The following is a 27,030-nucleotide window of genomic DNA, read 5'->3' on the forward strand; positions in this document are numbered from 1 at the left end:
ATTTGGTTTGAGATGATATTGAACTGATTCGGTAGCCTATGGAATAGTGAGCGCCTGGGAGTTGTAGTGTGGAAAGTTTCCTTGCTCCATGTTTTATGTCTAGGCACTCTGAGTGAGAGTTCGTGGAGTGGGATGCTGCACGAAATTATACAGAAATATGTCTTATTACGAGAAAATTGAAGAAATATGTTGTATAGGCTAAATGCGACATTGGTGAAATATGTCAAAATATGCCTTATCAAGTTCGTCTATTTCGGCTGATTTTCATCAGATATGTGAAGGTTTCACCCCAGTATTCAATCCGATGTCAAATAAAATATATGTTATAACAAAGTCCCTGGCCTTAGTTATCACTGTTGAATATTCGGCGTGTTCCCAAAAAAATATATACAAACTTTAACAGGAATTTCAAAATCAAGTATTTATTGCATTTTGAAGCACTGATATTAGAACGGTTACATTCCAAGAAGAATCTGTGCTCTTAATGCAGATGATCCAGATCTGAGACAAGAGTTCAGTTTTGTGTGTGGTACTTATTAAAATGTGCCAAATAGATGGATTGTACGAAGGGGTAAAGAAGAATACTCTCTGCATTCACCAGATCTCACACAATTAATATTTTTGTACAGGTATACATAAAAGAGAAAATTATTTTCCTGTAGTTTACGGTTATTACAAGCATAAGAAAACCATTTTTCGTTGTGACGTTTCAGGAGAACACAAGCTTCCTTCATCAGATATTTATTTTAATTTTGACTAAAGATACAGTTATAACAATGGTTAGCAATTTTTTAAACAAAAAGAATCTGTTATATAATGGATGTTGTCAATATAGCAACTTAACTGTGAAAAGAAGCAGTCTGTTTTATTTTTATTTCAGATAAAAAAAATTGATCACATTATTTTTTTATTTAAAATTATGAATCCTAAATATCATCAGGTAATTCAAAGTCATCATTGTTTTCACAAAGTCTCTTGATGTTTTCTGTTGTTTTTTTTATCTGAAATAAAAATGCTTCACATTTTGAGCAGTGCTTGGACCAGAATGGTCATTAATTTGAAAACGAACATTGGCAAAGAAAATTATTCATATCTGTAGTTTCTGTTAAATTTTGAATATGAACTGTATCTTAATAAACACTGACTTTATAATCATTCAAAGTGCATGTGTATATTTTTTTGGACACCCTGTATCTTGTCCATATTCACAATTAATATGATGCACTGCAGTTGTAAATTTCTCCTGTAGCCTATCTACTAGGCTTGCCAACCTCTCGGAATGACCGGGAGTCTCCCTTTCACCCAGACAAAGTTTTATATCTCCCAGAATGACAGACAAGATGTAGTATTATTATATTTTTCTTTACATGTATTTTCCGAGCTAAGAAATTTGTTATTGGAAACCAAAGACTTAAGCATCACAATAATATTTCGAAGACTTATAATCGCGAAAAATGAGTCATTGTTTGATTAAGTAGGAGGAGAAAGGAATAGGAAGTTCAAACATATTCTTGCATGAAAATGTAGAGACTTCTTTATTTCCCTCCACCCAACTTTTCTTCATTATATATTATATTTGGATTAGTGCATAGTGGTTATGTTGTCATATCCAGTTTGGAGTCTCGAGAAAAGAATAAGAAATATTACTTACTTCTTTGTTTACTTTCAAATTTGTGGTTGCTAGGTTGTTTTGATTGAGTTGATTAAATTTTGTAATCACAGTAGAAGGACCACAAACAGATAACAGCTGATATTAAGGCATTAGTCTTCCAGAACATTTTAGTCTAAAGGGTTTCAAGGCTGTAAACATATCTTGAGGAATTTTATTCTTTAAAGTTGGCAATCCTACCTGTATCCCATTATTAATACATAATTATATCTATTTCTTATTTTAATGTCAATTAAAGAAGTTAATATAAGTACGGTTTTAGTAATTGCATAATCATTTGTTACTAGTATTAGACAATGTAATCATACAATTTTAAATCCTGTAACATTACTAGGTGGTATGATGAAAATATGAATTTTCATTATTGGTACAACAGTCTAAAAGTAGTGTGAGAACCCCTGCTGTTAACTGTTTTAAATAACTGTTTTAAAAGAGCATTCAAATAGGATTGCCCAATTAAATATTTTATGGAGAAATATTTGTTCAATTTTTTTACCTTCATGTCTTTTACTTAAAATTTGTTTTATTTTCAGTCCATTCAGTATTTAAATCAGTAGCAGCATCTTATGACTGCATGAATGATGCAATGAGTTTTGGAATACATCGGATATGGAAAGACATTTTTATGCACAGACTAGGCCCAACGCCTGGTACAAAACTTTTGGATGTCGCAGGAGGAACTGGTAAGTTTGTGTGTGTGGGTGCATGGACGTGCATACTAAAGTTCTTATTCTTTATAAAATATATGTTGTACTCTTCCAGTGACTATACTCCACATCAGCATTTTCAGATTATCTAAGAAACTACAGACATTTTATATTAAACACTATTGTAAATAAATGCAATCATTCATGTCAACATGACGCAATAAACTGCATGTTGCTTTCATGAGCTTCAAATATCTAGGAAGTATATTGAGAGAAGTGGAAGAATCAATGAGGAGGTAAACAGAATAGGACATATGGGTGGTGGACTATATCAAAGCTTTCGGATATTAATGTGGAACAGGGATGTACGTATGAAATTCAAGAAGGTAATATATAACACATACTATGTGCCAATAATTACGTACGGAGCAGAGACGTCGATAGTGACAGAGAGAAACAAAAGAAAGACGCAGGCAGTGAAGGTGAAATTTTTAAGGAGTATATTGGGGAAGACTAGAAGGGATAGAATAGGGAAAGAAGAGATCCGACAGACAGTGAGTGTGCTGAAGCTTCAGGCACAGATGAGATGGTTTGGACACATGAAGAGGATGGATGCAGAAATACTACCAGTAGGAGCTTACAATGCACAAGGAGTGGGAATAAAGCCAAGGAGACCAAGATATCTGTGGAAAGAGCAGATAGCGGAGAGTGTTAGGAGAAGAGAACAAGATTGGAACACTGCAGAGAGAGTGGAGTGGTGGAAGACCAGGAAAAAATGGAGAGGCTTGACTTCTATGCCGACCCAGCCAGAGACAGGAAACTGCAAAGGATGATGATGATGATGCTTTTACGTCACTCAGACTATGCCTCTGTCTGTCGGTCGTGCTTGTGCAGGTAATGCTTATTTACAGACCAGGGGAGATGGTAATGCTTGTTGTTTGTCACTTATTGCTTGTCATATGTAGCTTGTCGCTTGCAATTTCAGTCTTAAGGTTCCTTTAGACTTCCTTCTGCACATTAGCAAACTGATTTCGTGTCCAGTTTCTTATTTTATGATGTACCAGTGCTTATAATAAATGTTCCTCCATTCAGATCCCATTGTAAGCAACAGATTGCAGTAAAACATGTTATAGAATCTATGCAGACCATGGAGAAGTGAATGTCGATGAACAGTAATTAGTGCAAATTTTTGCCACCAGGTGGAAATGTGGTTCTGAAATGATGACAGTCTGAAGTAAGACATGCAAAACTTTATTTTCAGTTAATGTTAGCGTAGCAGTGTTTAGTGTGCATACCATCAGTGTGAATGACCATTTGGAAGTGTAAGACAGTGTGACCAATCATTGCACGAAACTTTTTCTAGAAAATGCATGCTGTGTTATGCTGGCTTTCAACTCTGGCAAAGTCTGTTTATGTCCACACAATCTTTCAGGAATCCCCACAGCCAGAAATTGAATGGGTTCAAGTCCAGAGAATAGGCTTGAATGTAGAAGACTTCTGGTAATGACACAATCATCGCCAAAGTTGACACAAAGCAGGTCCTTCACTTGTCAGCCATCATGTGGAGATGCTCCTTCTTGCATGAAGACTGTTCTCTAAACATCCTCTCTTCCCTGAAGGCAAGACGATCAAGGTTGACTCTTTTTTTCTGGCACTGACTGCTCGCATTTGATTCAACAGCATTATGTTGTCTACACTGCACCAGGTTTTAGGGCCAAATTAGGTGCCTCCAGGATCGCTGAACATAGTAGCAAATGTTGACCTGCTACATCACACAGTTTTAGGGCTCAGAACAGCTAACAATTGACAATCATCTCACGATCCATGCTTTTCACTCTGCACATCAAACTTCACTTAAGGATCAGAAAAGTTAACAAATCTATCTATTCACATTTCTTTATATCAATATCTACGAACAATGTTATGTACCGAATTTACAATTATGTAAATGTTGATGATTTTAATCAGAAGCCATCTCTTCATGTATTATACCCTTGAAGATATTCTGCTCGTTGTCCCTGTCCACCATCTTGCCACTAGCAGACGACTGTGTTGACCGCAGTTAGCGCATGGAATCCTTACGACCTGAAGTAGCAAATGCCATCTCGTAACAGCCAGGTAGCAAGTGCCTCCAGGGACCTTGCTACTAAGGTTTGCTCCAACGTTGAGCATTCCTCTAGGTGCCCATTTCCACCTGCTGGTGAAAATTTTAACTATTTTTTTCGGCATTTGTTTCCCCTTGCTCTGCATAGTTTCTACACCAAGTTTCACCACAATACTTTGCATCGAACAGGTCCCAGAGGACTCTGTATAGGGGAACTTTAATTCTAACCACCTGGTATTTAGTACAGATTTTTCATTACAGGTGACATAGCGTTCAGGTTCCTGAGATATGTGGAATTTGATGATGTTTACTCTACTGAAATCAGTGAAGAAGAATTCCTCTCGTCTGAAGATATCGATACAGGGGGAATGAAATTGCTAAACTCTAGTGCTAGTGACCGTGGACCAAAATCTGAAACAATCCTTACAGGACCAAGTCATGTGACCGTGTGTGATATCAACAGAGCTATGCTGGAAGTTGGGAAGAGAAGAGCTGAAAAGTTAGGCTACGCAGAGAGCATATCTTGGGTAGAAGGAGATGCAGAGAGATTGCCTTTTGCAAGTGAATCATTCGATGCATACACGATTGCCTTTGGGATCAGAAATGTTGTTCATGTAGACAAGGTAATTCATGTGAACTGTTAGGTAGGCATTAAAGTAAAGGTAAAGTTTAGTGGATTTGGGGGTAGGTTCCTACACATTCTTGATCTAGGCCATTTTGGAGGTGATGTGATCACACGCTCCAGTCATCTTTACCCCCCAGGTACCCATTGGTTTGAAGCTGTGTGAGCCCCGGAGCTGCTTTATGCGGGAACAAGGCTGGAAAAATTCCGAACTTAGATCATCCACCCTGGTCTCCCGCATGTGAGTCGGACACCCTATCTACTAGACAACCCAGTAATAATATATGCAAGGGAGTAACCAAAAGAAACCGGAATTTGCCGGAATATGCCAAAAAAGATGAGTTTTATTAACTTTGAATTACAAATAACTTAGTCTCCTTCAAAGTATTGTCCATTTGAATTGAAGCACTTATCCAAAGGGCGATCCCATTGCTTGAAACATTTTTGGAAGTACTCAACTGGGATATTGTTCAAGGCATGAAGCGCATGTTCCTGAACTTCAGCCACATCGGCAAAGTGTTTGCCTTTGAGCTCGTTCTTCATGCGGGGGAATAAAAAGAATCACAAGGCGTAAGGTCCAGTTAATATGGAGGGTGAGGAAAAATGGGCATTTGGTTTTTCGCCAAAAACTGTTGGACACGCACAGCAGTGTGGGCTGGGGCATTGTCGTGGTGGAGCAACCAGTCGACACGCTTCCACATTTCTGGACGTTTTTGCCACACATTTTCACGCAATCGCCTCAACACACCCATGTAGAAATCCTGATTAACAGTTTGACAATGAGCCCGACCCTCTGGCTGAGTGGTTAGCACATCGCGCTGCGACGTCAAGGGTCCCGGGTTCGAATCCCGGTCGGGCTTGGTTGTTTGTGAATGTCCATTCATCAATTTCATCATTTCATCACTCATCCCCATCTTCGCAAATTAGCCAAGAGGCACAAAACGCGAAGTAAAATAAACTAAATCAATCAATCAAGTTTGACGATGATCTTCGTAAACATCATTTCACACTTTTTCAATGTTTCGTCATTTCTTGCTGTGGCAGGTCGTCCAGATCGCAGTTGGTCTTCCACTGACATTTCCCCCTTTTTGAAACGTGCAAGCCACTCGTACATTTGCGTTTTACCTAGGGTGTCTTCTTTAAATGCTTCTTTAAGCATCACTACAGTCTCAGCTGCAGTTTTCCCTAATAGGAAACAAAATTTCACACACTCTCTGTTCCTTCTAATCCGCCATAGCAAAATTCGCAGCAAACGTTTCTCGACACAAAGAATGTGTGGCACAGCACAGCTCCACATCTACACAGGGCAACGGCGCTCAGTACACTGGCACGTCATAGTGTCTCCTCACTACATCTTGCGGCGGAAGTCTGAAGTACGTCGCGATTTCCTGCCAGATATGCTTTTTGGTTTCTTTTGGGGTATGCCCTCGTATTTATTGCATTAGATGCAATGCTACTCATATTCACCACTGTTGTTCATTTATGTTATATAGCGTGGCACTAAATTTTGTATGTCCGTGTCATATGTGTCTGCTGTCAAAGACTGGAACCAACTGTATTGCAGCTTCACTGTCAAAACAAAATCTCCCACTTGAAGTGATGCTTCTGTGAATTATCTGCACCATTGTCTGACCATATTGTCACTCATGACGTCTAGTCTGTACGCTTTACACAATTGCTGGTGGATCTCTGAGGCATCTGCTTCTGAGGATATAAAAATCTAATTACGACCCATACCTTGCAGACTGTGTGAGACTGTCCTAGAGCTGCCATCTTGCTCCTATCAAATCTAAAACAACTGCTTCACAGCGCTGCTACTGCATCACCACATACTACCTCTTCTTACCTGCATATGCACGTTGCTCTCCGACCACTAGCACCATGTATGGACTCCATCAAAACTTACTTTCTTGACACCCCTCGTACTTCTCCACCCATGTCGAAACACACTCCATGCTTCAGTGGTTATGCAAGAAAAAGTAGGCTGCAACATTCTACAGTGATGATATCCACTGTTGCCCTTATAGAAATATGTTATTTCATAAGAAAAAAATTTAATCACAAAATCTGTTTCTTCCTCACCTCCTTCTTTTCCATCCCCTTCTGCCGTTAAGCATCGGGTTCAATCATCCACTTCCTGCACACTTTTTGGTCCAAGGCTAGTTTTCGGCCTTCCGGCATTGTTTTCCCTTTCTACTTACCTATCTTTTCCACATACTCTTCCCATTGAACTCTTGGTCGTCCTCTTCCCCTCTTGTCTTCTGGTCTGGCCTCCAGCACCTGTCTAGGCTTGCAATCCTCCTCCATTCTTGTAACTTGTCCAAATCATTATAGCGCCTTTCTCTCTATTGTTTCCAAAAGTGTTTTTTTGCTGTAACAGGGCTCTAATGTTGGTATTTCTAATCCTATCTCTTCTAGTCTTTCCTACTACTTTTCTTAAGTGTCTCATCTCCGCTGCTTGAAATCTGCTATTCTGTTTTGGTAATAATGTCAAGCTCTCTGTTCCATACAGCAATGTGGGAATGTAGATTGTCTTGTAAATCATCATCTTCGTTTGTTCACTTATTTCCTTTTTACCAATTAATGTGTTGTTGAGTTGATAGTACACTTGGTTTGCCTTTTGTACCCTATTATTCACTTCTTCATCCATTCTTCCATCTGATGTTATGACTGTTCCTGTTTACTTGTTCCAGCTGCTTTTGTTTCCACTGTATATTTAGGAGTGCAGTTTCGCTTTCATTTGTCACCACCATCACTTTACTCTTATCCACGTTCATGCTCATTCCTTTGTCTTCTATTGTAAATTTGAATCACAAAATATGTTTCTTCCCACAATGTAAAAATAGTGAACATTATTTTGCATAATTTCCAGGATATTTAGACTGAAAGTGTTACATAGCATTTTTGGAGACTCCATGAGACACTCAAACTCCACAAAAGTATTGGGTGGTGTCACTGATTAAATTCCAACCTATACCATACCAATACATCCGTATCAGTTTTTCCTAGGCCTGAAGAGGATGAAAGTTGACATAAATCAAGAGAAATGCAAATACACTTGGAATTAATACTAGTTCCCAATGAGAGATACTCGAACATTGTGACCAGGGTTGTTAAAGGACCAGAAACCCATAAATTCTATTGGGTTCCGTAACAGGACTTGAACTTTTTTTTATCTTACAATTTAAATTCGGTCCAACTTGTGTATTGTTTCATTTCAAAACGGAACTTGGACAGCATTTAAATTGATCCGTAAAAAATGGTTCATGGACTGTATTTAAATTAATCCGGAAAAATGTTTCCTGGACAGTATTTAAATTGATCCAGAAAGAAGGTTCCTTAACCATATTTAAATTGATCCAGAAAAAAGTTTCTGGACCAAGTTTAAATACTTTAAACATAAAAAGGCTCTTTACGGTCCAGAACCCATTGCTGATTTTCTCTACTGGACCAGAATTGAATTTATTTAAAATTCCTGGACCTTTAACAACCCTTTAAAGTTGTGTAAAATATTTAGTTTGTGCATTATACAAGTATTCCGTGGCAAATATACCATCAAGCTATCATTTTAACATTCATAAATTTGCATATGAGATAATTAGAATCTTAAAATAGCCACAAGATATACTTTCTGCCACACAATATCGACACAAAAATTAATTAAAATGACACTGTTTGCTTAATTTCCTGGATATGTAGAACCCATGAAAGTGTTACTTGGAATTTTACAAAACATGTGAGGTAAGGTAAAGTAACTTTCCCCGTGTATATAGCACCATGACATGATGGCACATTTAGGGGATGTGGGGGTAGGACCCCTTATGTTCTCGATCTCTGGCATTTTCGAGGTAATGTAATCGGCACCACACTCTGGCCGCTTTTATCACTCAGGATTGCCCCAGGTAGCCATTGATTTGAGTGTGCGTGAGCCCTGGAGCTGCTTTATGTGGGGACAAGACCGGAAAAATTCCAATCTTAGATCACCCTCCCTGGGAATTGAACCTCGGTCTCCCATGTGGCAGTCAGATGCTCTACTGACTAGACCACCACGGCTATTACATAACGTGAAACTTTGGAAAAATATGATGATTGAAATTCAAACCAATATATTATACAGGATGTGTTTTTACACTTTAGTGCCATTTTTTTTTGCTTGAATTCAGATCATTCCCTTCTCTATAACAATTTGTACCCCATTTAGTGACAATTTAATGATCTTGTGTGTCGAGCGAGGGGATTCTTTTTCTTAGCTGTAAGTCACTAGGTACATTATTAGATTTATAGTTAGTTTTAGACATCATCTCCGGACGTTTTGGTTGAATTTTGAACACCAAAGCAGGCTGGGATGTAATCTTGTAATACAGGGTGTCCGAATTGAATTGCCCTAATTTCAAATGCTTATATTAAACATAATATACAGGCAAGAGCAGTGTGGTAGGTGGTATATGGTAGCTCAGCTGTAAAAATTTTAAATAGGTAATGAATTGTAAGGATTTGTATATTTTGTATCGTTCCAGGTGGTGAAAAGTGAAAATGACAACCAATGCTGAAAAAGTGCAAACTGTGTGGTGGTACGTAGATTTGGGATCCATTATTGCAGTTTAACGACTGTTTCGTGCAGAGTATCACAGAGACCCTCCCGATGCCAAGAGGATCAAGGCGTGGAAAGCAGAGTTTCTAGAGACAGGATCTGTCGCTAAGAGACATGGTGGTGGCCGATCACGAACATCAGAGGAAAACATTCAGCATATTTCAGATGCATTTGCATGAAGTCCCAAGAAATCCGTTCGTACGGCATCACGTGAGATTGCTCTCCCAAAATCCACAGTCCACGATCTACTTCACGAGTGTCTTAAGCTTTATATATCCCAATTCTGTGTACTACCAAACAGTTTGCACGTTTTCAGCATTGGTTTCTATTTCACTTTTCACCACCTGGAACAATACAAAATAAATGAATCCTTACAATTCATTACCTATTTAAAATTTCCACAGCTAATCTACCATATACCATCTACCACACTGTTCTTGCCTGTATATTATGTTTAATACAAGCATTTAAAATTAGCGAGTTTCAATTCGGACACCCTGTATTGTAAAGGCCCCTTTTTTAGAATCAAGACATAACAGGAGTACTCATTTGTTTACGCCTGTTACTCTTTTCTTAATTGACACTTTGTTTTTAATTTGAGACATTGCTTTTTTGATGCTCTTTCGACTAATCTTGACAATGAGAATGAATGTACTATGTGATATGGTTGACAAGATGCTCATAATGGAGAAACTTATGCCCAGGCCCTTTTTTGTGAGGTCCAGTGGGTAGAGCATATGAATGTCACGTGAGAGAAGCTGGGTGGGTGATTTCAGGTTCAAATTTGTCAAGTCTTATCCCTGTATGTAGAGGCTCTGGGATTCATCCAGCCTCTAATAAGTGGATACTTGGGTATTGGAGACAGTAAAGGTAACAGGGTGTGGTGCTCATCACATCACCTCCACACATGGCCAAGATTGGGAATATGTGGTGTCCTACTTCCTTCCCCCCTCCCCCATCTATCTTCCAATGTGCAGGGTGTAGCTCAGTACCTATTAATATTTCTATCATGCTTCCCAGATGTTTAAAACCTTCACCTCTGCTACTTAATTCCTTATTTTTATTTTTTTTACTTTTCCGGTTCATACTTTCAACCACCAAACCATTTTTAAACCTCATTTTCTGCCTTGCTGTGGGACTAAATTATTGACAAATACAATTACCTTTGGGGGAATAATTGGCAAAAGTTTAAAAATAAGCAGCCGATGGATGTAAAAATTGAGTGGAACACTTTTTTTAAACTTAACTATTTTAATAAATACAGAGAAAGTAGTACTCACTTTTATCCGCGAGGCTGTTTTTTCTTTTTCGATTAATTTCAATGGCCACTGCCACCATCCTCGTTGGAACTTGCTGTACTGTTGCTTGGCATGCGTCTTTTGTTTGTAGTTCTCTGGCTGCCGCTAGGTGCGCTGTTGTTAACTCTTTGCATCTGGGTTTGTGTCTTCTTAATTGTCTGATTTTTGTTATTATTACTAGCTCTCAGAATTGATGACAAGTCATCTTTTTTCTGAGTCTTGAAAACAATACTAAATCTGATCTCAAGTCAGTTTCCCTTCAGTTAAAACCCAAAAACTTTTACTTTTTCAGCCTTTTTTGTCTTTTTAGGTCATTTTTCAGTATGTTTTGCAGTTTTTATTGCATTTTCTTCATCATTGAGGCTTTTCTTCTTCTCCCTTGTTGTTTAATTAATTTCAAATACATTTGCTACAAATTAAAATTTCTTGGCATGGTCCTTTTATCAAGTTCGCCATTAATCAAAAATGCATTTAATGGAAAAGTACAATTTTATTTTAACTGAAATGTTTGGCAATGCAGTAAATAATTTATTGTGGTAAATGTATTTTTCCTCTAGAAAACTTAAAAAACTTTGTGTGAAGCCTACTTTGAGGTTCTCTTTGTGGCCTCTTATTATTTAATCTGAAGTTTTAAAGTAAAATTAGTTACAATATTTTAAAAAAATATAATCTGATGTAGTACATGAAACACAACCGTATTTTCAGATGATGGCCGACTACTGTATTGTGGAAGGTTCACTCTCTAAGAAGATGAATGACTTATACAGAAAAAAAAAACCTTGCTGTGTATTTTATGTAACCTTGAAATAAAAATAAAGGAAACTACATTATCACTTAATTGCTTTTATCCCATTGCTTCAGTAGTTTAAAGCACCAAACAATGGGTTTTTATCCAATTATTCAATACTCTCTTGTAATTTATGAAAATCAAACTTTCATTTTCAGAGCGAAAAATAGTTTTATGTAATTTTTTAAGACTTTTAAGTCAATTTTGTATAATTGTTCTTGTATGTACGCATTGCTCGCATTGCAGAACCACTTCTGCAGTCCACGGTTATTACAAGCATAAAAACACAGGGTTTTTGTTGTGACGTTTCAGGAGAACACATGCTCCCTTCATCAGACATTCATTTTAATTTGATTATAGATACAGTTATAACAATGTTATAATTAGAGCCCAGAAGTTTGGCAAAATGCCTCTTTTTATTTACTGCATATATTGATAAAATTTTTCCGGATATACGTTTTTTATGTTTTTTCGAATGTTTTAGAAGCCTTTTCATTTTCCCTATTTTGCCTATTTGGGACCCCACTGCCTATTTTTAATTATAATGTTTTTTTTGCCTTTTTCAATGAAATTTGACCATTTTTTTTAAAAAAATGTTGGCATTTATTTTTCTTCCGTTTATTACGTGAATAATTTTCACCTTATTTAAGTAATATTGAACTCACGCATGTTTCAACATTGCTGAAGGAGAAAAGTGTGAGAGAAAAGTATTTCATGCTGAGTCAGGATAATGCCTTTCGGTTAACATTTCCTTGTGCATGATTGACTGCTGAAGTGGACAGGTTGATTTCGAACACAAAAAAGATATTTCTGAAATCTCCCTCTCGAACCCGAAAATTTCAGGAAGTTACGCCTGAACTTAGTTTTCCTCCGCAACCAGTCTTGATGAGACGGGGAACCTGGATATCAGCAGCTATATATTATGCTAACAACCTTGAAAAAATCAGTGAGGTGATCGATGCTCATCCAGAAAATGAAGCGGCTTCAATTCGTAAAGTGAAAAACTCCTGTGCTATTCAGAACTGAAGAATGAACTGTCGTTTATTTTTGCACATTATGGTGTATTGCCAGAGACAATTACAAAGCTAGAAAAAAGAGGCGAGACTCTTGTAGCATCCACGAAAATCTTCGAGGAATCTATGCAGCAGATGATGGAAGTGCAGGAGAAAAGGGGTCAGCTGTTGCGGAAAAGTGCAAATGGGTAGTGAGTGCAAATAAGGACTTGAAACAGTTGAAAACAATTTGTGATATTCTAAAAGATGAAAATGCTGTTACCAAAATGAGTCCAGCTACATTAGCTTGTTCTGTGTATGCTCCAATAACTTCTGTTGAAGTAGAAAGATCATTTTCTATTATGAAAAACATTCTCTCTGACAGACGACTATCAATGAATGTTGAGAACTTAAAAAAACACCTGTAGTTATGTGCAATCAAGACAGAGAAAATTGAAATGCTCTTCCCAATGTAGATTTTAACATGTTGCCAGAAATTATATATAAAAGTAAGCAACTTCCAAATGTGCCATTTTTTCGGTTTATTTTGCCTTTTTTTCATTTTAGTGCCTATTTTCCACATTATAAATGCCTTTTTGCCTGCCTATTTTAACGAAAATAAATGCCTGAACTTCCGGGCTCTAGTTATAATATTATTCGCCTTGTGTCATGGTGAATAAACACCATTGTTATAACTATTGTTAATCAAACTAAAAATAAATGTCTGATGAAGGTAGCATGTGTTCTCCTGAAACGTCACAACGTAAACCTGTGTTTTTATGCTTGTAATAACCATGGACTGCAGAAGTGTTTCATTTTTTAATAATTTAAATGTCATTCTATAGGTCATTTTGTGACATTTTTTAAGTCATCACCTTTTAAGCCTTATTACTTTTGTAAATTGAAAGAAAATTTACATGAAATATTTCATTTCAGGTTCTGAGAGAAGCATACCGTGTGCTTAGACCTGGTGGGAGGTTCATGTGTTTGGAATTCAGTCAAGTCGAAAACAAACTGCTGCAGTGGTGAGTCAGTGCTTCCCTTCCCAATGTCACTCTTCTTTCTCTGTGACTCAGAGTTGGGGCAGTACATAATGTTGCTTACTTTCCGTAATAGTGTTAGTTTTGTGTTACCTACTTCATGTAAGTAATTTATGGTTTTCTTACATTTAAGAAAACTTTATATTAGGAATGCATTACCTTACTCAATTCGGAACTTGCCAGTTTATTTGTTCAAACAATACCCAATTGCTTACAAATGAAGAATTTCAATTTTACTGTTCTCATAAACTACTTGTTTCATGAGTAACAATGATATGAGCATGGGTGTTGGTGCTGTGCTAATCACACTGCCATGGAAATCTGCACTTCCACATGTAGAGAAGTGAACGACAGGGGTCCACAATGTCGACGTGTTTTGGTACTGGAAAAGATTTGAGAGATATTTTCTTAAATTATTCTATGAAATTTCAGACTCTCGGTGTGGGTGTGATGAGGTGAAAAATTTTACGTTTCGATATGTCTGCTATTCCGAATGTAAGAGAAAAGTGTTTGGAATCATCAAGGGTATGATGATTTCAATCATCTTTATACTGCATTAAAAAACAGGATTTATTGCCGAGATAAAATTTGAATTATTTGCTACACTTTCTTTCCTCCCCAGTGCTGTAAGTTCACAGCCAGGAAATGCCACTGGTGCAAACAACCTTAATATGTAGATGTGCCCAAATTAATATGTCTTAAGTCTGTAGCATTTGTGTACATGGATAAGTTGAATATTATTGTTTCTGTATGATATGATGCCGGTCCCCATGGTGGAGTGGTTAACACATCATGCTACGACACTGGGGGTCCCGGGTTCGAATCCCAGCCTGGGCCTGGATGGTTGTGAGTTTCCATTCCTCAATATCATCACATCATCATTCATCCCCATCTTTGCAAATTAGACAAAAGTGGCACAGAAAGCAAAGTAAAATAAAGCAAATCAATGAACGTATTGTATGACAAAGTAGCATGTTACTTTCAGCCATTTTTTTTCTTTTTTGATAAAGTAACTATAGCGATGCTTTTGGTAGGGAAATATAGTAACTCTATCCTGCCTCTATGGTGGAGTGGTTAGTATAACATGCCACGACGCAAGAGGCCCCAGTTTCATCATCCATTTAATCAGATCACCAGTCATCCTTATCCATGAAATTAACCAAGAGGTACAAAAGTGATGCAAAAGAAAGAATGAAGGCAATTTTTTTAGTAACCTCCCCAACTCTGATCTTGCTGCATGAAAAACAGAACTTTTCTCACTTGATATTTTTGTGTAACAAAGCATGAGCATAGCTTGTATTCGCCTGTTTAATTCACTGTTCATTACTATTTTATTGTGAATTTGCATGCTGTGATATTGTTTATAACATATGTTGGATTGATGTGTAAAATTTTATTGTGCATGTTATGTAATCTTCTTTGAATATATCACTCTTGTATAACAACACCGGTACTGCTTTATTAACATTAATTAACTTGTTAAGGGTTATAGTTACGCAGGGTGTTTGCAACTGGAATTATTCATGCAGGAACATGAAAATTTGGTTGTAAAGAATCTTCATTGTAGTTGAGGGCAAGAAACCAATTTTTCTTATGGTTGTTGCATCTGTCTTGAAAACAGGGGCAAATATTGTGGAACATGTTGAGAATTTTTTTTTTTTTTCAAGAATATCTGAGATGCTACAAAGAAGTTACATTGCATAAGATAGATTTAATCATTTGTAATGACTAGGGCCCGAGACTTTATGTTACGAGGACTGCTGGAAAAATTTCTGCAATCAATATGAAAAGACGTGAAATTCTGGGAATGGCTTTATTGTTTTTCAAAGTATTCACCCGTAAGATCGATACACTTTTGCATACGCGCAAACCAATTTTGAAAGAATTTTTTTCACTCTGAAGCTGATACTTCAGAAACTGCTGTTCGGAATGCGTCAACAGCTGCTTCAAGCGACACAAATCGCTCACCACGCATCTTATTTTTCATGTGTGGGAACAAAAAAAAGTCATTAGGTGATAAATCAGGTGAGTACGGACAATGAGTCATTAATTCGACTTTTTTACTGAACAAAAAATCAACAGTTTGGTGTGCTGAGTGGAAACGGCGTTGTCGTGGTGAAGAATAATGTGACGATTTGGGTTTGTTTTACGTAATTCATTGATGACCTCTGGCAAACAAATTGTTGTATACCACTCAGCATTTACAGTCCTTCGATCTTCTAAAGCTATTGTTGCCACATGTCCAGTATAACCGAAGAAACAAGCAATCATTTGCTTGGCAGCACTCCTCGAATGAACAATTTTTGTTGGTTTCAGCTCACTTTGAAACACCCAAACAGTGGATTGCTGTTTAGTTTTGGGTTCGTATGAATAGATTCAAGTTTTGTCCCCTGTAACAATATAGTACACCAAATTTGACTTGCCCATGTTGAATTTTTTGAGCATTTCTTTACACCAATTTACACGAGCCTGTTTTTGAGCTTCGCTCAAGTTGTGTGGGGTCCAACAGCTTGAATGTATCCTTGCGTTCAGATGACCATGTAAAATCATATGTATTACTTTCATCGGTATGTAACATGCCGATCTCTCTCAATTATTTCACGCACAGCATCAACATTACTGGCAACAACAGACATGGATGGGTGACCTTCACGAAATTCATCACTGAGAAATGTGCGACCATGCTGGAATTCGGCAAACTATTTGTACACAGTCCTATTGGATAGTGCTTCATCCCCAAAAGGCAAATGAAGTCGCTCGATGCATTGTTTCGGTGTTAAACTACATTTGAAATCATAAAAAATCATTGCCCGAAAGTGTTCACAAGAAATTTCCATTTCTCACACGAAAATTACTTCTTCAAACTACTGTGAAAAATAAAGGAATAGTCTTAAACAAACAATCAAATATAATTTAAACAAAAAAAAGGTATATTCTTCCGATTTTTATAATAGTGCAACACTAGCGCCACTGTTGGTGGTAGTTTGCAGAAACTTTTCTGATGAAAATGAGCTGAAATACACAAACTTGATATTTCGACGGGTTTTTAGAACATATTTCTTTGTTTTATCACAATAAAACATATTTCTGCATAATTTTGTAATTGTCTTGCACATAATCAGTTGTTTTATAATTTATTCTTCCTAGCTTTAGCGAAACGGGTAGTTTATATTGTCGATGGCAAGATAAGGAAATTGTGGGCCTCCCCCATGGTGCAGTGGTAGCCTTGTAATCAAGGGGTCCCGGGTTCAATACCCGGTGGAGGCACAAGTGGTTCGGATCCCACTTTAAACTGTAGGTCCAGTCCCAATTAGCCATACTGTGCATAAAGTGGACTTCAAACACCAACTCAACAACAACAACAACAACAAGATAAGGAAATTACAGAAGAAGAAATTAAAAGCCGATGCCATATTTTCTTACCAGCTAGTACAGAACAGTAATACCCCTCTTCTTTTATCCTGCCATGGGAACAATATTGAGGAAAAATGTTCTCCGGCCAGGAAGTAAACAAAGTTTCAACTGTTCTCATTTCTTTACCTTTTTCGCTTCTCACAACAGTGTCAAAAATAAAAATAATGGCAATGGAGTACAGGAACTTCTGCGGCAAGATTCTAAGTGCATTGTGGAATGGAAACTTATTTAGTGTAACTTGTTCTGACAAAAAAGTTGTAGTCTATTTTTCAAATTCTATGTACTTAAAATCCCCCTAAAACGTTGTTTGTGTATTGATTGCTGCCACAAGATATGTGCATTGTGGAGCAGAAATAATATTGAATGTAACTAGTTCTGACAAAAATTATGTAAGCTGCTTTTCAGATTCTACGTGGGCGAATCAAAAAGTAAGTTACACCCGAGCTGTGTTCCTGTACTAAAAGAGATAAAATAGTTATGCTTGGTGGCAACACTGTCCAGAATGTATTCTCCCCATACTCAAAGCAGTCATGCTGCATGTGGTTTAGTATGCGAGTAGTCACCGTGTGAATATGGCACGTCGTATTGAGGTGGCATCCAACATTGAGGTGTACTCTGACGTCCAATTTTTGTGGGTACGAAGACATAATCAGAGTGAAATCCATCACCAAATTGTCGAGGTGTATGGTGAGAATGGAATGTCACACCCCCTGATCAGGAAATGGTGCCAGATGTTCGAAGAGGAACATCGTGTCGGGCAGTCTGCATCTGTGAACTCTATCGACAAAACGGAACGTGTGAATGCAATCATCCTTGCCAACTGCCACGTGAAATTTAAAAGAGATTGCAAGTGAACTGAACATATCCTACGATAGTGTGTCTATGCTGATTCATGACCAGTTGGGTGCATCGTAAACTGTGCTCTCACTGGGTGCTGCGATTGCTAACCGATGAGCACAAAAGTCAACTCAATTGAAATTGGACTGAATTCTTACACACAAGAAAGAAAAAACTGGTCACACAATTCGAAAAGGAATTCCTTGGTGACTATGTCGAAGGAAGTTAAATGTTCATACATTCTTGTCCAATATTTTTTTCTTTCTAATATGTTTTGTTTCTTTTATTCACAGGGGGGGGGGGGGTTAACTTACTTTTTGATTTACCCTAGTATATAGTTAAGATCTGCCTTATAAAGTTGTCTTCGTGGATTAATTGCCTAGATTTACCAGAACTGCTTTAGTTTCCACAAAGGTGTAAATCTGACATTAAAATACATGAAACTTAGGATAATTGCAGTGAACCTCAAGATATTTTCAGTATTTTCCCACTACATTCATCAATTAATGGAATTCTGATTTCATTTAATACCCTACTGCCCATAGTCAATCTTCCCTGGAAGAATCTGACTTCCCATATAATGAGAAATTTGAAAGTACTGTTGCTCAACCCTGTATCCGAGTGGTTAGCACATCGCGCTGTGACGCCAAGGGTCCCGGGTTCGAATCCCGGTCGGGCTTGGTTGTTTGTGAATGTCCATTCATCAATTTCATCACTCATCCCCATCTTCGCAAATTAGCCAAGAGGCACAAAACGTGAAGTAAAATAAACTAAATCAAATCAAAAAAAATTGAAAGTACTGTTGTGCATTTTACTGATGTACTTTTAATTTTTATGACATTTTTTTCTATTTATATAACATTTTTCAATTTTTATGACATAATTACATACATATTTTACAGTTTTATAGGACATAATGTCCCGTTGTAGTTATTCTGCCTTTATACTATGTGCAAATTATTTCTCAAGCTATACCGGTTATTCTGAACCATGAAGTATGATGCAAGAAGTCTGGCAGTAAATTTGCTCTGATTGTTTGGAATCTGATGAGGCTTTGATCACAGGTGGTGGAACTGTAGAGGCTGCAGATCTGTCAATGTTTTGAGAAGCAGTAATAATCCTGCAATGTATTAGAACCATTGTCTGTCCCAAGTACTCTTAAACTTTGATATTACTAGCATGGTGACTGCAGTGAATGGCCAGAATTATGAACACCAAAGCACTTCCACTTATCAGCAATTTCATTGTACTTATGTGCCTTAATAGGTGGACATTAATGGAAAAACCTGCTGTTGAACAACCGTTCTTTTGGGTATAAAAGTGGCATATCAGGGAGGTTCAATATCTTTCTCTTCGAGCATGGTGTATTAAGAATAATTTGAATTAGGGTACAGAGTATACCCAAAGAAATTGGACCTGTTCACCTTCCCACCACCAGCATGAGAGCTAAAGATATGTGCAGAAAGTAGTTGGCTACCAGTCTCTGTCAGCCAGCTGCACCCATCATCTCCAGTAAAGAATTAAATATGATTTTTAGAAACCAATAGTTTCAGTTGCAGCATCTGTGCACGTGGTCATTCGGCCCAGTACTTTTACCGACCAAGTGGTTGCATGGCCCACATATACTTCCCTTTTAGGTGAACACTGGGGTTAGCATGTTGGAGATGCTGGGTAGCCATCCCAGTAGTGAAGTATCCAATATTTTGAAGAAGGTTTTTGTAGGGAATAAAGTCGATGGCATGGTTCCACACTTTTGCTCTCCCTTGATGCGGCAGAAATTGCAATAATAGTCTTGTAGATTTGGTGGACAAAGTATGAAAGTTGCCAGGCTTTTTTCTTGTTTTCTTTGACTAGGTAGGACATAGTGGTGGGTGAGGTAGGCGGGCATTCTCCCTTTGTCCTATGGTGCATGAAAGATTCAGTCCACTGGATTTGGAAACTAAGTGTTTGATTGCATTGTGAATTACCATTGATAGGGTGTAATGACAAGCAAGTGTAGGAGCAAGATGTGGTATCACTTTGCAATGTCAACTGTGATTTCTGTGTGAAAGTTTTTTTTTATATAAAATCATGATTATTCAGGGTTACCAGGTGTCCACTTTTTCCCAGACAAGTCCTATATTTTAGCTTTAAGTTCAGCGTCCGGGAGGAATTTCAAGAAAATCAGAAATGTACTACATTTTAAGCGTTGCATAATTGAATTTAAAAAATATGTGTTTCAGTCAAACAAAGAGAAATCACAGGGAAACATCATCATTCTAGTTACAAGTGTATGGACCACGGATATGCACTGAGGAGTTGCGGGTCCAGCAATCATAGATCAATCGATCTCATCTCTTATTATTTTCAGAGCACAATATTTATTGTCTTGTCTAAGCCACAGTTCATATGCAATACACTTTCTTCACCCGTTTCTCAAACAGGAAGCAGCTACTCTAGGAGTATTTTCAACTGCCTGATAAGTTTCAGGCCTTGCTGCCTCCGAAAGGCAAATAGAAGATTTCTATTTCTATTTCCCCTTGCCCTCGCATCCAACCCGTTGGCCACTGCTAACGTCATTTTAGGCCGTAGTTTCAGGTTGTCCATTACAGTTTCTCAACCACTAGGCCCTGGCATCAATTTTACCAGGCCACGAGAGGTTCTCATGAACTTGCAGCCTTCAAATTTCTGGGCTATCTCACTGTGTCACAAGGTCCTAGGCTATGAATAGAAATAAGTTTACCAACTCCTAAGAAGCTGTTTTGCTCTATGTTTTACGGGTAGAGTTAAAGTCTCTCACTCCAACCCCCAACCTGGGGGATCAGGATTTTCTTTCGGGGGTTTACTCCCTTAGCCTTTGAAGCTCTCCTTCTCCACAATCCAGTGGTTTCCCTCTTCTCCCAAGAGGGTGGGTTGCCTCTTCCGCCATCTCTGCCATTCCGAAGGTCTCCTTCTCCGCCACAGATGTCGTTGAGGTCTTCACCGTAACCCTGGCAAGGTGCTACCATCCGGAGCCAGATGGACCAAGGTTTTTTATAGAGGTATTACTCCTCTAGGTTCCTCCGCATCCTCAGTCGTTGAGATGACCATCCATCTTCTTCCGCCTTTGGAGCCGTTGACCGTTAGGTTGCTTCTTAGTCTGGCTCTTTACCCGCTAGCCTGCCCGGCATGGGAGACCCTGCCAGTAGCTATGCTACCGCCGGTATAGCCTAGGGGATCATCAGAGCACACAAGCCCCACCACCAACTACAAGGTCCTGCAACCACTAGGTGGGGTTGCATTAAACACAAAACCAATATATCAGATGTGGAGCAAGCACAACTCAGGTGGTTTGGACACCTCAGCAGAATGCCTGAACATCGAATACCTAAACAGGTATGGGAAGCAAGAATGGGAGGATTGGGTGCAAAGAGACCGGCAGGAAGACCACGTAGGACATGGAATGAGGGAATGAAGGATATCCTGAGCAGGAGAAACATCTCGTGGAGTGAAGGAAGGAAGTTGGCAGAAGATCGTGACAGATGGCGAGCTTTCTACAAAACCTCGACACCAATCGGTAGAAGAGGATCGGAATAAGTAAGTAAAAAAAACTCCTAAGAAATCAGGTTGCCAACTCCTAAGAAATCAGGTTGCCAACTCATAGGATATCAGGTTGCCAACTCATAAGAAATCAGGTTGCCAACTCATAAGAAATCAGGTTGCCAACTCATAGGAAATCAGGTTACCAACTCACAAGAAATCAGGTTGCCAACTCCAGAATCACCATCATCTCACTGATATGAATAATTTTATTTACGATTTCTGATCGATTTTTCTCCTGCATTTACTCGTATTCTTTAGACTTCAGGCTTCGCAGATAGCCTAGCTAGCCTAGAATATACACCCCTGCTGGCAACCACCTCAAACGATGACCTTTCATTTGGGGTTCACCAGGGATAACAAGAAATAATTTCTCGCTGGTGCTGATGAGAAATCACAGCCGCTGAGAGGTGACTTTCATCCATGCATACCGAAAACTTGAATTTTAACGGTTGGGTCTTTCTCGAGTTAGGGCCAGACTTACAGCCCAAGCTGACAACCACCTGGAAAGATGACCTTTCATTCGGGTTTGAGTACGACTGAGTTAAAAGGAAATGCTTTCGTGACAGTGGCAGTGAGCGATCAACCGATCTAACCAGGGCCACGTTGCTCCATGTCTCCGAATTTAAGGATTGAAAGACAGGCATCACAGTCAATTTAGTCCATGCAGCAATTTTCATTAACAAATATATTGAAGTGAAAATATTCTGATTAATTGAAATTTTTCAGTGTCCGGAATGGCACATGCCAATGAAAATCAGCACTTACCAAATTAATTTAATGATATTAGCCATAGGAAACTAAAGGATTCCATGAGATCCAGTTTTTGTGAACTATTTTAAACCAAATTTTATGTTTTTCAACAAGCCTAGATGTAATCGAACTAATACCAGCTGCGACTCAAGGGGTAGAGCTGCCGTGCCATGTCAATACTCTCAGAAGAAACGCATACCTCGCCAAGTATTGTTAAATTAATACATTGATACTTTACAGACAAGGAGATTCGAATCTTGCAATCGGTGAAGCTGACGTGATGACCGCCCCAACCTCCTCACTGCATCGCCAGCTGTTTCATTCGTACCCTCGCGAGGCAACAGTCCATGCCGCCCAAGAGCTGGCCTAACCTATAGACCTAACCAAGTTGACACACGTGCACAGGGTTGAAGAAGTCTCCGCGAGGAACATTTCCACCATGAGCCGAGAACAAAGTGGCAGGGAGCGGGGTTAGCCCATAAGAAACCGTGCCCTTCTTCACCTGGCACGGCGAGGGAACTTTCGCAGTGTTGACACAGTTGCCACCTTCAGAAAAAAGTCACTAAATACGACTGATTTGTAAGACGGGAAGTAATTTCTGCCTACTTTTGGAGAAACGAACCTAGTATTTTTCCAAAGTTAAATGAACATTTTTAATAATAGATAGATGCACCAAGAAGGCCATCCAGACTTTTTTTAAAATATAAAAGTAAAAAATCCTATGATGATGCGAGTTTCCTTTGGCATTTCGACAATTTCTTTTCATAACAAAGATATTTTCGATTAATTAACGTATAAAGTTTAAAAAAATAGAAAGCTATTTACGAATAATACAGTTTGGATCGACTTTTAAAAAACTAATTTACCAGGCTGCAAGCTGACGTAGGATGAGAACCACTGTTCGAGTGTGTCTTATCACCGATAAGAACTGAGCAGTTTGATTTTCCTCAATTCCCTTTCATTTCACGTGAGAAACTGTGGGGAGGGTGATAATAACAACGATAGTGAGGGCTAATCTTTTATACTATCTGCTATAATGTTTGATGCAAATCACATTTAATTCTTAATCTAAAACTTCATAGAGGGTTCAGATATTTGCAGGTACAGATAGATAAAATTCAGATTTTGTACCAAATTGTCACCTCCATTGAAATGAGTGGATTGTTTTGACTGCAGGGGATATATGGAACAACGCTATTGAACTAAAAGCTACCCTCAAATGGGTCAATTTTCAAGTTATGTTAAGGACATAATGTTTCATATTATTTCAAGTAATCAAGTTCTGATAATTTCTGAAAGTGTTGAGAGCATGGGCATAACTTGTGCCTAATTTTGAGGGAGCAGATTCAAACATTGGGGAAGGGGAAGTTGGTAAATAACTGTGAAATTTGCAAAATCACAAATATTACTCTTTGTCCTTTTGATTCTCAGTTACCAGTAGGTTAAACCCTAACTTGTTAATTTTTATGAACCTCAATATGGGGGGGGGCTAGTGCCCCTATTAAATTACGCCTGTTACCGAGAGTATTTTCATTAATGCCAACACAATTGACTGATGAGAGAAATAAATTTATTGTCAAGCGTATGTGAAATGTTTGGTGCTGATTCAGTATAATTTCAAAGAGTTTGACTTTTCAGGGTTTCATAAGAATATTGTGACTAAACCTGAAATTTTGAGAATAGTTGGCTCCTCTGACTAGTACGACTGAAACATGTGTAGTGAGAAGTGTATTGTGAAAATTATTACTACTTTGGGAATTTTCTATGCAAGAAATAATTTTAAAAAATATTTCTTGAAACTTAAAATGTGTCAATTTTACATTATTTACTAACGTGTTCTAGTAATGTCCATTGCTTACTGAGAATGATCTGATGTCCTTCATTTTGGGACAGCATGTCCTACTTTTCCCTTACAGTGATCTAGTAACCCTATGATTATAGAATGGATCTTAGGTGCTATTAATTAATAATAATAATTTTATGAAATATCTTGTTTTAACACATTGACTGCCATGTGTATGATATGTCATACACATGGCTTCTTGCTTCTGGGCCACGTGTATGCTACTCCATACACAAACAAGAACCTGATTCTTGGCCGCGTGTATGGAAACGCATACACAGTTCAAGCAAAACTATATGACTGTTAAATAGCCGTGGCGTACAGCTAAGATGGGGCAGTAATAATTTTAATTTCTGTAATGTCTTACAAGAGTAAAAAAATCTTCAAAACTTTATTTACGCTTACATATTCTTTTCACTAGTACAAATGTATTGACAACTAAAAAAGAAGGGTAAATGTGTAAATACATTTTTTTCTGGTTGGAATTCACAGCAAACGATTATACATTATGGAATACATTGCTAGTACATCATAATTCTTACAAAACCATTCGTTATATAATATTTTTTTTGTAAACTTATGTTCCTTGTAGATATATAGATATAAGGATGACATATTTTGTACCGAACACTTTGGAAGTTCAATGATTTTTGTTGAAACACTCCCGGCACATAAAAGGATTTTTGGGACATTTGTCACATACTGTCTTCACCCATCTGGCAAACTTCCTCCCTGTCGAGTCAGAATTTCCACTTCTGCCATAGATTTTGTTGCAATGTTCACAGCGTCCTTGCTTCTTTCTTCCATTATTCCCTACTTTGTTTATCAAGTGATGAGTTTGAGTTTTTCTGCCTTGTTGTACAGGTAAAGTGAGTTTGCTGTCCAGGAGGTAATTGTTCAGAAAGAATATTTAGGATTACAAGTTTCCTGAATTCATTTATGTGTATGTTACTGGACTGGATGCAGTCACTGTAGAGAATGTAGGCATTCACGAGAGCCGTTCCCCATATAAATTCAATAATAACTTTCTTGTACCATTTTGTAGTCTTTCGCAGAGCATTCCCATATGACGCGAATTGATCACTTACGTCAATGAAGGACTTGCCAGTATTGTAATCAACAATTGCGGTAGGCTTTCTAATTTCTGAACCACGTCTTTCTTTTACAGTTACCTCTTCAGCAGAGTGAGCTGTAGATAGGACTAACACATCTCTCTTATCTTTCCACTTCAGAATAGTCATACCTTCCTGAGTTTCCATTCCTACAATATCACCTTTTCTCAATTTATCCTGAACAACATCTGCTGGCAAATATTTACGGTTAGACCTAATTGTACCGATCAGATGGGTATTATTGTCAATGGCAAGGTAAACAAGAGGAACGCTAGTGTAATAATTATCTGTGTGAAGACGCCGGCCTTCACCGATAAGATCTCTTACAAGCTGTAACACAACAGTTTCAGGAACTGACATGTTACCGGCCGTTTATATTTCCAACATATAGAATAATGTTCCATGTATAGCCCCTGCTGGCACACAACTTGAAAACTTTCACTCCGTATTTATTCTTTTTGGAAGGGATGTACTGCCGAAATGAAAGTCTTCCCCGCCATGGTATCATACTTTCGTCGACACAATTTTTTCCCCTGGTGTGTATATTTCTTGGAATTGTGAAATGAGTTTGTTGGTGATGTTCGTAATTTTATGTAATCTATCATTAGGGACAGCACGTGAATTGTCTGCAAAATGCCACATTTGTAGAAGCAGTTCAAATCTGTTTCTACTCATACTTCGGGGAAGAGGAAAATCAAACAAAGCACTAGTGCTCCAGTAGTCTGATAATTTTGGTACTTTGATCATGTAAGCCCATAATGTAATATTGCTCATAAATGACGGATGTAGACTCAACAGACAGGTGACTCTGGAAGGTTCTGCCATTGGCTGAGCTTCTGCGCTGGTCGAGCGAGAAGTTTAGCGTGGCAGATCCTTGCCGACTACGAGAGACTTCTGACGTACTGGACACTGGCTGGACAGGCTGAGTATACTGCATTACAGTCTATCGCCCTTTATAGGCCCCCATGGCCGGGTGTAATTTACCTAAAGTCTATTGATTTATTTTGAGTTCTTAAAAGTGCAAGAAAAGGAAATTGTTTTAGTTTAGATTTTTTGGTGGATTGCTCCGGGTCATGTTGGCTGTGGGGGGTTTTGGGCTGGGTTGCGATTTGCTCGGACTCGTGTAGCCTTTACTTACTGACTGCTGACTATCAAATGGAACAAATTAAACTAGGTTAACTGGGAGATAATCCATAGACATTTCTGTTGAATTAACTGTATTTGGAAAGTATAAGTACTAATATGTTTTGTAATAAATATTGGGTTAACGAATATTAAGTTCCAATTGTATACTTTAAGTACCTAATATATGATCATCCACTGCGCCGATAAGACAATCCTCGTCTCACTTCTTTGGTATTAAAGGGGAAACAAGAGACGTAGAGGATTATAATCACCACAAAATTTTAAAACAGCGTGATATTCGGAAAGAACAAGACAAAATGTGGTAACACAAAGCGAATAATTACGTGTATGAAATCATATACACGTGGCATACAACGTCAAATTGAAAACCTACGCCGCGTGTATAGAAATGCATACACACCACAAAAACCTCAACAATGGGCTTAATTTCAATTGTATTGAGATATTATGCATACACATTTCATTCACAGTCGGTCAGTAACAAGAAAATCGGATTGGCCCAGAAGAGATACATTTTCAGTTACACGGTGGCAGTCAATGTGTTAAGTGCAATTTGTGTGCAAAAAGGTCACCGTTTTCAGTGGAATGCATTCCATTCTTTGATTATAAATAAAATA

General features: G+C 38.1%; 1 protein-coding gene across 1 annotated transcript in view; it reads left to right on the forward strand.

Annotated features, from left to right (window-relative positions):
* Coq5 (ubiquinone biosynthesis protein COQ3, mitochondrial) overlaps positions 1–27,030 on the forward strand; it is a 120,396-nt gene that overhangs the window by 3,763 nt on the left and 89,603 nt on the right. Inside the window, exons 2-4 of the mRNA XM_083140257.1 lie at positions 2,203–2,352; positions 4,682–5,043; positions 13,647–13,735. Of these exons, the coding sequence (XP_082996383.1) occupies positions 2,203–2,352; positions 4,682–5,043; positions 13,647–13,735 (601 nt within the window). The remainder of the gene's footprint in view (positions 1–2,202; positions 2,353–4,681; positions 5,044–13,646; positions 13,736–27,030) is intronic.

This window comes from Lepisma saccharinum, chromosome 18 (assembly GCF_977018435.1).
Source record: "Lepisma saccharinum chromosome 18, izLepSacc3.1, whole genome shotgun sequence".
NCBI classification, from domain to species: Eukaryota; Metazoa; Arthropoda; class Insecta; order Zygentoma; family Lepismatidae; genus Lepisma; species Lepisma saccharinum.